At 35.9% G+C, this 13467-nt stretch overlaps 1 protein-coding gene across 2 annotated transcripts; it reads right to left on the bottom strand.

Annotated features, from left to right (window-relative positions):
* Positions 1-5005: 5005 nt before the first annotated feature.
* On the bottom strand, positions 5006-13467 carry LOC107752916 (serine protease HTRA3-like). Of its 2 annotated transcripts, XM_016568989.1 has the most exons (10): positions 12755-13467; positions 10837-10936; positions 10346-10568; positions 8283-8477; positions 8147-8179; positions 7941-8055; positions 7603-7662; positions 6736-6793; positions 6485-6580; positions 5006-5590 (listed from the first exon to the last, which is right to left on the bottom strand). In XM_016568989.1, exons 1-10 carry the CDS (start codon positions 13170-13172, stop codon positions 5422-5424), a joined length of 1467 nt encoding a protein of 488 aa, XP_016424475.1. In that variant the 5' UTR covers positions 13173-13467; the 3' UTR covers positions 5006-5421. The 2 variants fall into 2 exon arrangements, with proteins under 2 accessions (XP_016424475.1, XP_016424480.1); XM_016568994.1 differs by lacking the exon at positions 7603-7662.

The raw sequence follows: 13467 nt of genomic DNA, 5'->3' as shown, positions 1-13467 counted from the left end.
TAGTCTTTAATACTATAGACACAGCCAGTTTTACTCACTGAAAGATTTATTCGTCATAAAATTATTACTTCATAATTGTATTCGAGTCTTACACACATGCTATACAGATGTAGAGTCGTGCATTAATTTGAGAGATAGCTATTATGGGAGTGGCTTGATGGAACTGCAGGAGATGCAGATAACATGATCTTGACCCTTAAGAAACTTTAAATAATGCTGTCACGTAACAAATCTGTTCAAATATAAAATTAAATGAATTGCTAATTGCTACATTGAAATAAAAATGTAAAGCCTGTACAAAAAATTAGAAATCGTGAATATAAATAATTGGGAATCGTGTAAAAAATAAAAAATAAAATGAAAACACATTTCATTTATCTATTATAACATTTATGTAGTTTTGTTCGCTTGGCTGTTCCCTTATAAAAGTCCAGAAATTTGTCAAGTTTTTCGTCAGGTGTCTTTTTTAATTATATGATGTAATGCGTTGCTGTCTTGCCGCCAGCCAATCGCTGCATTGCTGATCGTGGTTTAGCGCGATGATATCATCTTGGATGTGACATTTCATCTCGGATGTAATAAGCGACGTATGAAGAACGGGCCCCTGATGTCTAAACAAACAGCATCATCTAGTGGTCAATCAACAGCAGCCTACTGGCTTCGAAAGGAAGCTGGAACCAAGCAGTGTTTATAGTAAAATAAAACATCTCACAATGAATTTCATGTCAAAACATGCAGTAACATCAAACAAGTGCACTCAAGCACTATACACAGTGCAGTTACAAAAGACAGACATATGTAATGTAAATATATGAATTAATTAGCACTTAAAACAATAGGATCAATAAGGGTCAAACAATCTGCAATATCTTTTTATACAGTAGCTACAGGTGCATATGGCATGAGCTGGTTTGGTTTTATTCTTATGGTCTGTTCCTCCAGAGGGTGCTCATACTGTACAGGATATAGCCTTACAAACCTAAACCTGACTGGTTTAGATAGAAATTATCTGTCTGCCTTCATCACTTTAAGCTTTATCTAATATTGTAGGAAATGGAGATGTCGAAGAACCTAATTTTAACTTTTGCCAAGAAAGGTTGATGCCTTTTATTACAGAAAGATGACAGGAAAGAGTAGGAGGGAGGAGGAGTGTGTGGAATTGTGAAATGTCGCTGTTTGGCCTTGTTTTTACTGCTCCTCACAGGAGCAGTAAAAACCTTATGTGCCATAAGTATGTGTGCTACTGCTGTGGCTCTGGTATTACCCTCAGAGCTTTGTTAGGTCAAAGCAGTCTGTCCAGAATATTTTAGGTATTATAGCATACCAATAACCACTCTTTTTTTTAAATTCTAAAAAATACAATAACTACTCTTGAAGTCTGCCCCCAAATCCACAGTAATGTCACAATCCCACAGCTCTACCACAACATGAATCAAGACAACCAGACAAAAGTTTGCTGAAGTTTAGATCAAGTCCACACTGAAGGTCTCGAGCTTTCAGACTGCTTTGTCACAGCTTTGGTTTTACTTGCTCCAAAATAAACTAGGACACGTACATGTGAAAGTGTGTTGGCAGCCAAAAAGAATACTACATCATCCTTCTGACTCTTCACGTTTTTCAAGACCTTACTCTTTCTCACTAACATACAGTATACAGCCTACAATAAATGTGTAATAGGGAAACTTTAAAAGCTAAATTATCAGGTTCAGTTATGTGCACTTTCTGACCAGCATATTGGTTTTTTCTAATGTTAGTAATGCTAGAATATTTGTCAATGTTGCGTAAATGAGCCTTGCCACCTCCTGAACTAAAATGTAGACTAGTCATTCTTGTCATTGACAAACCATTTGCAACATCATCTTGCTTAGCAATACTATATTAGGCTGCTGTTGTGACTGTAATGTTCACTTATTTAGAATCTTATTTAAAGTCTTGTATATACATTTTCATACTCATTATTTTGTCTTGTTTTCTAGTAATAATTTCTAAACAAGTTCACTTGACAAGCAAAATTACATATGATATTAAAAGAGTTGATTCCAGAGAATATAAGTTGAATTGACTTTTTAAAATTGGAATAAATCAAGGTGATGTTAAAACATTACAAAATATTTTTGTCAAGTCTTAACATCATGCATAATTTTGCTAAGTATATTTTATCTTGTTTAAGGATATTGTAACTGTAAACTTTTTTTTTTTTAGCAGTGTAAGAGTTAAGCAAACTTGTGGTGGAAGAACAGCTCACAAACAAACTGAGAACGACAAATATACTAGCGTAAACAATAATGTTAGCAAAGCTAGAATGTTTGTGAATGTTCAGCCTTGCCACCTCCTGAAATAAAAATCAGGCACTTTTTGTGACTGATTACATGCACACAGTCTCACAGCCCATGTCAAAAACAAGTGCAAATATGTCAAAATTACTCTATAAACATAACCTTTAAGATTCTCAATGTAAAAAATATTTGTCTTTACTTTTCTAACTAGTAAACAACAAACTGCCCAAGATACACAAAGAAACTCTTTGCCTTTAAACGACCTCAGAACAGAGTAGAGAGGAACTAGTGTGTGAGTCAGTGTGTGGACACGTGTTCAGAAGTGACCTATTTCCAGAAAATGGTTTCCTGTGAACTTGAACTTGATATGAATCATCCACTCACAGGATTATGTATCCTGCCAAATAATACAATTTATTAACACAAAGTGTTTGACATTTATCATCTTTTGAGGGTTGAACCAAATTGTTTTTCTTTTTAAATTTTTACTTAATTTTTCTGACTTAATTGTGTGTGAAATAGTGTCTACAGTGACCATGTGAATCACGCACCTTAACATTATTGTATTTTTTTCTGCAACCACTGCTAATATGTTTGGAGAAACAAAATCAAGTGTGTTATAATTTGTTTGTGCTGTCCGTGTGGATGAGATGTGTTTGTTTGCACAGATAAGTGTCACATTCCACCACTGTGCCAATCACACCTACCTGTCTTCAGGACAGCGATGGAGTCATCGCAGGCTTTGCAAGATGTTTTGGATTGTGCCTTGATGAAATAACACTGCAGAACATCTGAGATCACCTTAAAAGGAAAGTAGGTTACAACGTTTGTTGAGAACATGTTATCCAGCAACATTCTTCAAAATATATTTTGAGAAACTATAAACTGTGAATTATTGGAAACAGAGGAAGTTCTGGATTGCAGCAAGCTATTTCATAACATCTGTCTGTGAGGATTTAGGATAGTGACGAGAGAGAAAACAGTTCCAGGAAGTGAAGTATAAACTCATCCTCAACCAGTCCCACCTCAAAGAGAACTAAGAAAAAATTTGTTTCTTTTTAAATGGCTAACCATGCTAACAAGCACTAGCTCTAAATGCATCGTTTTAATGCTGAAAACTTATGTCTTAGCAGCCCTTCACACAGAATGTGTTTTTGCACTGAAAGACGTGAGGTGAGGAGTGGAATGGGGGAAAAATGCAAAGTCTCCAGACGCCTTTTTTTTTTTTTAAGAGCACATTGGTCAAAGACATCCATCTAATGCAGGGGTGTCAAACTCACTTCCTGGAGGGCCACAGCCCTGCAGAGTTTAGATTCAACCCTAATTAAACGCAACTGATCCAGCTATTTAATTAAGTCCTTCAGGCTTATTTGAAAACTACATGTGTGTTGGAGCAGCTTTGGAACAAAACTCTGCAGGGCTGCGGCCCTCCAGCAACTGGAGTTTGACACCCCTGGTCTAATGCATGTTTACATTAAAAATAATAATTATAATTAAAAAAAATGGAAAAGTAGCACAGTGTAATGCAAAAATTTCTATGTTGATGGACCAGCTTTGCCATTGAGAGGACTGGGGAAAAAATGTACCAATTAACCTGAATTTACTATTAAGGTTACAATTAACTATTGCTTTGTCTGTTACCAAACCGAAAATAGTTCCAAACAAAACCACCATTGCCACACAAGCAACACACAGTGGTGTTTTGTACCTGGATGATTCAGTGTTCTTGAACAAATCAGTTGAGTAAATGATGCAAAGAACCACCAAGACCTGTTTCGTTCTTGAATGAATCAGTGTTTTTGAATGAATTAGTTGAGTGAATGATTCAAGTGACTCACTCACAAAGATTTTCACTTGTCATCATCTACTGGCATAACAATCTATAAAGCCAATCCTTATGAGACTGATGTTGCTCTAGAATATGAATAAATAAATAAATAAATATAAACATAAAAATATTAAATTTAGCTCTTTTTATTTATTCCTCTACATGTAGGATGGTACAGGACTGAACTAATGTCGCAAAGTCTGGATTTCTTCTGCCTGTTGCTGCTCCAGAATACACCGTGTGATACAAATAGTAAGTAAATTGATTGTGATGTGATCCTAAACATTTATTTGATTACAATCACAAAAGTCCTTGTAAATTTTAAAACAGTGTCAGACACTTTAAGTCAGCTTTGAAAAATAATAGCTATTCCGGAGTCATTTATCAAAATACATATTCATTGTACAAATATTTTGCCTTCATTAAAACTAATAAACAATATCAGCAATTGTCATTACAAAAGCTGTGTGCAAAGAACACTGTGACTGGAGAATTTCCTGAAAGCAACAGTATCTAGGCCTGTCGCAATAATCAATATATCGACTTATCGCGCAATATTTACAGAGAAAAGAAGGTCAGGAAAAATCTCCATACAAGTTCTTTGTGCATTTTTCTTTTTTTGTACTTGTTACTTTTGCACTTTTTGTTAGAAAATGTTTATTTACTATTTATTCAGGTTTTTTAAGGTAGCTTATATTTTGATACTTAATTTCCATGATCTAAAAGTTTGTTGTCATTTGGAAGTGTGTAGGCCTTCTTGCATTATTGTGCTGTTACATTATGATTATATATTCAGAGGCATAAAATGTTCTTTAATATGACAATAATATCGCTTATCGCAATTATTTCTGGGGCAATATATCGCACAACAAAAAGTTGTTATCATGACAGGCCTAACAGTATCATATGAAATTAAAATATTACACTTTATGTGCAAAAACATTCAGTAGCATATGTATAAAATGTATCAACACATTGCCTATTTTTTATATTTCTAAATGATTACTGATCTCTAAAGTCAGTCCATGTCAGTCTTGAAAGAAAGGCACTGTAATACTGTGGCGTTTTACTGTAAAATAGCATGACATTAATAACATTCAATTTAAGAGACAATAAAAAAAATAAAAAAATGACTGTTCAGAAGTACACAATTGTTTTTTTCCCCTCCATTTGTCCTTTGAAACCCAGATGTAATGACATGTTAATTGTGCTCCTCTATCTTCACATTTTCATCCATCTGTAGAAACTCAAGCACACTTCTACCAATCTGCTGTTTGTCCTTCATATCACTCCTCCGGGTTTCCATCTCTGATATTGTCACTGCATGAGGATATTAGGCTCAATGTTAAATAGTAGATCATCATTACCACGCCGAACTTCCAGAAGGAGGGGCATGTCTTCCTGAATCGCCTCCTGTAATTCTCCAGTGTTGACCAAAGGATGGCTGTTTAGCTTCACTATGATATCACCTGTTTCGAGCCCACCTCTGTGAGAATAATGATTTGTTTTGGATTAATCAGTTCATAATGTTGTCGAAACGTACTGTACACTGTAAAAAAAAGTCTGTAGTTTTTACAAAATTATTTTGGCAGCTGTGGTTGCCAGAATAATTTTGTAAAAAAATACAGAAAAACTGTAAACACATTTACGGCCAAAAACTGTAAATTTTACAGTATAAAACTGTAATTTACAAACAAGAAAATTTGAATGTAAACCAGTAAATTCAACAATGCACACTGCTATTAAAATCTGTTTTGTACCTTTGTACCTGTTTTGTACTAATGCAGGTGGTAAAAGAGAAAGCCACATAAAGAATCAAAGCTCATCACAAGTAGCTTCACCACAAGCAGAAGTATATACTAATATATAGAAGGTCATTCATGCAAACACAAAACACCATCATGGTAACACACATGATACTTAAATAATGCATTAAACTTTCATTAAACAACAGAAGATGTAACATAAAGCCCAAATATACATAACTAATAACAAAAACTATAAAAAAAACATGATTATTTAAACAAAATACTTTCAAATGTGGAGTGTCATGCAGGGAATTCTGGGAATATCAGTTTACAGTTTTTGACTGTAAATTATACATTGATCTGTTATTTTTACTTCTAAAAACTGTAAAATTAACAGCATTTTACTGTAAAATTACATGAAATGTCGGGTTAGATATTTTACAGTTTTCCTCTGTATATAGTACGGGAACTTACTGTTAACCTATTAACAGTTTTTTTCCGTAGCATTTTTACAAAATTTTACAGTTAAAATTACACTTATTTTTTACAGTGTATGTAACAGCATGATTAAAAATTTAAGCTTAAAAGGCATTTTGAAAAGAATCTTTATTTATTTTTTGGATGAGACATACTTCTGAGCTGGGGAGTCTGGGACAACTTCATGGACAAGAATTCCACTACCGATATCTGGAAAGTCTGGATTATACCATTTTAACCCCTGGACTAGGCTGAGGAAAAGAAAGCAGACACATATGACTCCTCTAAGAAAGGTTACTGATTGAACCTAGATACTTAAGCAATGGAATCAGGATATGTTGGCTTTATTTTGTAAATTTGACACTATTAAATGAGCAAAGCATTGCTGTAGATTGACATGGCATACTTCTCTGTTAAAGTGACCATTTTGATTCCAATAAACCTTTTCTTGAGGACTTTTAGATCTGGAAGAGAAATGATTATTTTTAGATATTTGTACAATTTCATGGTGCATTCAAGTTATATCAGAAAGATTGTATTTACAAGTTGAACGCACATAAATGCTACCACACTATAGTCAGTTTGACTGAGAAACTCAGGATGGTTTTGAAGCCTCGAGATTCCAGGTTGGAGGCATGTCAGTTAGAAAACATGGTGATGTTAAATTTGTTGAAATTAATGAAATGATCACTTTAAAGTATATGATATGATAAAATATGATATTACGGTACAATTACAATAAAATAAATAAATAACGGTTCAGTTTACAGAACCTTACAGTTTCTGTTTCTTGCTCCAACCAAAGTGATTTTAATGCATCTGATTTCGTAATTATGACTTCCCAACTCATAAATACAAACTTCCCAGGAGGACTTGAACACACCATTAGATAACTGTAGTACCCTGGACTGAGTGTTATTCACAAACAGTAGCTTAGCATGAACACTTGCATTGAACAAATACCTGTCTGTTTTATTCGTTAAACACTGAAGCAAAGAGTTATATTGACTTGCAGTTAGCTAACAGCAGGTTACTGGGACATATTCATGCAAAGCAGTTTCACATTATGTTCAATAAATATTTAACCAACGAATTCAGCCTTCTGGCCAAAACATTCCGAATGTATCCTCTTTAGTTCCTCTTATGGTCATTTAATGCCATGACAGAGCAGTTAAATGTTGATTCTGTTGTAGCTTGCATTTTTTATGTCATCAGGCTGGCAAGATGACTAGCCGCTAGCTAGCAAAGTGAAATTTGCTAGCAATCACCTCACCTGAGGCAGTCTTCATAGCTTGAGACTGTGTGAAGTTTGTCCTGACTACCCTTTGTTTGACTGAAATCAAAGTAAAGGACACCAAGGATGTAATAGATGGGGCTGTTTCACACATTTGTGTTTTGTAGCCATTTTGTTTTAACTGGCAGACCATCATTTAAGAGGTGGCACTCACAAAAATGTAATCTCAGGTTAATATGATTGAATGAAAATGAACATCCATTGACAGTTCAGATTTCTGCATGCTAATATTTGTGTTGATGCATTAATTTTGGAAATACTAACAAAAAAAATGAAACTTTTGCGATTAGTGCGTTACTTCTGTGCTTGATGCTTACCTTTCTGCTCTTTATCATTAGATTCCTCAAGGAATTTACTGATTCGGTCTGACGGAATTGCAAAAGAGATCCCTGCAGTGACTTTTAGTGTGTTTATTCCGATCACCTCACCATCCTAACATGACAGAAATATTATGTAAAAAGCTAGTACTATTAAATGTATATAACCATTGTCTAACTAGATGTAAATCTTCATTATTACTCACCAGATTAACAAGTGGACCTCCTGAGTTTCCATACTTCCCATTGTTGATGAATAAAAAGGGGAAGAGATAATCAAATTCAGCCAAAACTGTTTTTTTAAACAATCAGTGCAGCCTGCAAACAGCATTCTTGTCTTACATTGATGATAGCGTCAGTCTGGATGTAATCCATGTCAGAGTCATGGATGCCGAGCTCTTTTCCATCTCTCTGTGTTGTGCTGACGATGCCTGTTGTGACTGTGTTCTGAAGCGCAAATGGACTGCCAATGGCAACCACAAACTCACCAGGCCTCAGGTCAGCAGACTGACCCAGTGATAACACTGGTAATTTTTTCTGCAGGTGAAATAACACAAACAATTCATGCAAATAAAATCAACTGAAATATGATTCAGTCAATCTGTGCACCACTGATGGAATCTTTTTCTTCATTAACGCTTCCTACAGGTTGCAGTTTACGCTAATAGGTGGCAACAAGTCTTTCTGAGTCTTTAAACCATTTGTTCAAAATAATCATTAAAAAACACTGAACAAAACAAGTAACTGGCTATATTTGGAATAACGTTAATATATTTATGGCATATCTGTAGATTTTTATATGGCATAAATAGTAGAGTAGTATGGTAGTGTGCTTTTCCCAATTAAGCCCCTTCTTCTTCTTGTGGTTTAAAATTGCTTGTATGTGTAAATTGGCAAATTAATATGTGAATCACGTGCGTGCCGAATGGTAGGGTCTCTCTCACCCGTACGTATTACGGATCAACTGCGATCCGTTTAACTCCTAATATGTGACAGATCAGAGCAATCTTTCATTTACTTATTTAACATGAAATTGTCAAATTGCTACTCCATATCAATCGCACACAAAGAAAATACAGAATAATTAGAACAATCATTAACATAAATAAATAACAGAGTGTCATATCTATACACATTTTTCCCAGAACGTTCTTGCGACCCGGTAGCAATTCTTCCACGGCCCGGTAGTGGGTCGCGACCCGGTGGTTGGGGACCTCTGCTCTATATAGTATGAATATGTGTAATACGAATGTAATCTGGATGTACTACATTCGCCATGTTGTCATTGTTACATGACCTACCAGCGTCAGTTGTGTAGCTTCACTGCCATTCACAAATTCTCTCCTGTGTCCATCATATGCACATTTCAGAATCACACCAGAAGTAGTAGGTCATCCGGGTACTTTTTGCATACTCTATTATGAGTACTGTGAAATCAGACATACTTCCTTTGACACATACTGTTTTTCGCCTGCTATATAGTATGGAAGTGTGCAATTTTGAATGCAGCCCTTGTTTTTTAGATTCCTGGTTTTCTTGTGTTTTTGTTTCATTCTAATAAACTGCTTGCATTGGATCCTACACCTCTCTGCCACTGGGTTCACCATATGTGACAAGCACTACCTGAACAAACTGGACTGATTTCATTACTTGCAAAAACACATGGGTGGTCTGTCCAAAAGATCAGAATTGGGTGCAGTGTGGAAAAAGTCTAAGGCTGCAGAGCAAAAGATGGGGAAATGACATGAGCTGCTATAAACAGAAACAAAATATTTGCAAGCAATCCAGACTCTCTGACGTGGGGACATTCCTCAACTTTTGTTTCGATAGCAGTCCCTACTCTGAATATTTTTTCTTTGATACTCTAAATCAAAAATGGGCTATGGAAATATGCACTAGACCAAATGTGCATCTCCATAATCAGATCCATATGAATCAGGAAACAAAACAGCTCTTACAACACAACACCTGTTGAATTCCCACACACAAATGTAGGTCAACATGTGCAGCAGGCTACAATTAACAAGTCCAAGTGTGTCTAGACGAGGCGGATTGTGTGATATAAACCATCTGCCTCTGGAGTCATAAACATGGGAGTTAAGAGTCAAAGGTGTAGCCAGTTTTGGATGATGTGTGCTGAGGTTTTATACTCTGGAAGTTTTTGAAAGATAAACTCTGGACTATTGACTAATAGGCTTTGTGTCAGAAAACACTGTAAAGAAAAATATGGTGACAGCAAGAAAGGTTGAAAATTAAAAATTTTCAGACTCAAGGCCTTGTTCCACATTTACAGTACAATAAAAAAATTTTTTTTTAAAGAGACCAAGGAAACAGTTTAAATTGTCCTGTTATGTTTAACAGTCTTAAACAGATAAAGTCATTAATGCTTGTGAAATGATTCTCACCTTTGGGTTAATTTTGATAGTTGCGATGTCAGATTTCTTGTCTATGTCTCTGATGGAGGCCTCGTATGTCTGGCCATCGTGTAGCTGCACTCGTAGATTTTGACGGCCCGTTACTGGTGCACTGCTAGCAACCACATGAGCATTGGTCACGATCAGACCGGACTGTGTCATTATGAATCCAGAACCGCTTGACAAAGGTACATGACGGCCAAACAGTGGATGGCTGGACACAAACATTGAAAACAGTGGTTTTTGCATGACTATAGGTGAACATTTCTTTTCTACTTGAAAAAAAAATGATGCCAAAGCAACTGTTGGCCATCAGTGAGGTGAAATGAGTAGATTGCTACATTATTAGATTATTTAAAAACACCTTTTCTTGTGAGTCTTCAATCAGGTGCCAAAATGACATATATATTTGACTCTAAAAATAGTTATCGCCAATATAAACATTGCCAAATCAATATCACGAAGACCAGAATTGTATTTACTTGAGGAAGAGCTCGACATGTACCACAGCCGGGGCAATTTTCTCCACCACATCAGCGATAAAGTTAAACTTGTATCTTGGGCTGTTCAGATGTGCAGGACCTATACTAGCAGGAAGAACCATTCACGTCAATATTACATGATATGCCAGATATGAAGACTACTGGGACGTATTGGCAATACTTTACTGTTTTTGGTAAAAAGCCTATACATGTGTAAATGTGCACTAAATTCATATTTCAGCAAATCTGTCTAAATTGTTTTTAATCTTTTAGAAAGAAATCATTCTAATATGCTGAGTTGCTGCTCAATATTATTATTTTGAAAACAACTGTTGATACAGTAGATAATTTAGGTTAAAAGAAAGAAAGAAAGAAAGAAAGAATTTTATTCAGCAATGGTGCATTCAATTAAAATGTGACTAAAGATTTATTAAGGTTTCAACATTGACAATAAGAACCATTATTAGTAATTAGTAAGCAGCAAATTAGCGTATTAGAATGATTTTTGAAGGATCATGTGACACTAAAGACTGGCATGGGCGCCGCTATGGTTTCTGGGCCCCCTGAACACCTGAAGACAGGTGTAATGATGCTGAAAATTCAGTTTTGCCATCACAGGAATTAATTACATTTTAAAATATTTTCAAATTGAAAACAATTCTTTTAAGTTATAATAAGTTATATTTCACAATATTACTGTATTCACAATATCCACAATAACACTTTTTACTGTATTTTTGGTCAAATAAATGCAATCTTAATTTAATTATTCCAAACGTTTGACCAGTAGTGTACCTATCAGAGGCCTCCACAGTACTGCTCAGAAATAATTGTTCTATTAGGTCCGTGTTACTCCCATAGAGCATATAACAAAGAACAGATAATCCATTGTAATAATTTTGATCTCTGCTCATCTGTGGCTAGGTGTGTCACATTTATTACTTCCCTCACATTCTGTGGGCTGGATGCAGATGGCATTCTGCCTAGATTGTTTCCTCTTTCCCAAAGCTTTGGGTAGAATCTATAAACAGTGTTGCATATTTTGTTTTGCACTTCAGTACAAAAGGATTAAAAGCTGCATTTAGATGGTGTCTATGTTCTCTGACTCTGAGTGAAACTACAGTTGGCACGGGAATAGTAAGAGGAACTAAGAGTCCACATCTCACTAAACATCCAAAGTCACACTGATGTTTGCCTTGTGCAAATCTTAGCACTTTAAGCAGGGTTAAAGTAATTGTCTCCTGCTGAAAGAACAATGTTGTTATTATGTATAGAAAGTTCAATATATAATGATAAAAAGCAATTGGAGACAGTGTGAAATTCCATGAAGTCTCAATCAGACAAAATCAGACATCACACAGGAAGTCAAAACTAGTGGATATATAACAACTGTCCTACAGCTGACTGACTCAGAACTATTGTGACTGCATGCTTCATTCTGACTGGCTACTTCTTTTAATTATTAGTCCAGATCCACCTTGCAGTAAACTCTGATAGCACCTAATGAAATGTAATATACAGCATATTTATTCCATTTATGTTACCTATAAGGTGATATATAATTTTCACATACATACATTCTCTGGGCAGATGAAGACATAAGTTTATAACATATATAAAATCCCCATAGTAAAATGTGTGTGTAGCCTATACATAATGATTTGATTAGCAACCATATATGTCAACAACAAATATTTTGTTTATATATACAACCTTATTAAAATAACATACATACCAAAAAAATCTGTATGTTTATATGTTTTTATAATCAATGTTTTAAATACATGTCTAACTTTTATATTTACTTTTATAATATCTACTCGTATTAACGGGTTTTAGGATAGATATACACACGACATACATAACTAAAAAAGTATCACACACATAAAATGAGTAGTTGAAGTGATCAGTGACTGACCTGAGCTTGATGGTGCACATGGACCCTTCTGCGTTTGAGTTATTACGGGGAGCCCTCGCTGTTGCGCTTTACGCGCGGCTGCCCTCATCTTGCACACATTCCCGTAGGTCTTTCCGTCGCTGCCACACACTCTGTGAGTTGTCTTACACTGGCAAACCCCTTTGGAAAGTCGCTTACCGGCTGGAAATTTACATTCTAGCCCGTCGCCACACGGAGCATCATCCTTCCGACCGCACGGCGCGCCCTCGCCCAGGCTGCACACAAGACAGCAGTTGCAGTGGTCGGGCACATACCCGCTCGGGCAGCTCGGACTCGAACATTTACTCACATCACACTTGGATGGACATTTCGTCTTCGGCTCGGCCACGGCGAGGTCGTGCGCAAAGAGCACTGCTGCTGCCAACAGAATTGCCTGCATTCCGTCTGTTTCCGAGTTGAGAAATACAGTTCAAGTGTCTAGTTTGTTCATTGAGCTACGACTTCAATTCTCTGTGAGATTTTTCCATAGAGAGCAGCACGCTGATGTAGGCTAATGACGTGTGTGCGTTTGATATGAAAATCCCTACGGTTAAAGTTTAAGAGTGTCGAATGCTCTTCCTTGTGCTATGTCATATTAAAATACTGTCTCCCTGATTCTCGCACTCAAAAAGCACTCGTTCCCTCCACTCCACTGCTTTTGATGGCTTAATTACACTCACACACAGTGCGAGGTA

Source organism: Sinocyclocheilus rhinocerous, unplaced genomic scaffold (genome assembly GCF_001515625.1).
Source record: "Sinocyclocheilus rhinocerous isolate Xijiao unplaced genomic scaffold, SAMN03320098_v1.1 scaffold1634, whole genome shotgun sequence".
Classification (NCBI taxonomy): Eukaryota; Metazoa; Chordata; class Actinopteri; order Cypriniformes; family Cyprinidae; genus Sinocyclocheilus; species Sinocyclocheilus rhinocerous.
The sequence above is the reverse complement of the archived record's forward strand: the minus strand, read 5'-3'. Positions and strand labels throughout refer to the sequence as shown.

What these genes read in the sequence shown, in the direction of transcription:
- LOC107752916 (XM_016568989.1), bottom strand. Translation starts at nt 13,172, where the DNA reads ATGCAGGCAATTCTGTTGGCAGCAGCAGTGCTCTTTGCGCACGACCTC. An exon ending in ATGTGCACCATCAAGCTCAG is followed by an intron (nt 10,937 to 12,754) that starts GTCAGTCACTGA and finishes CTGCTAGTATAG; the next exon opens with GTCCTGCACATCTGAACAGC. An exon ending in ATGGTCACTTTAACAGAGAA is followed by an intron (nt 6,581 to 6,735) that starts GTATGCCATGTC and finishes TCTTTTCCTCAG; the next exon opens with CCTAGTCCAGGGGTTAAAAT.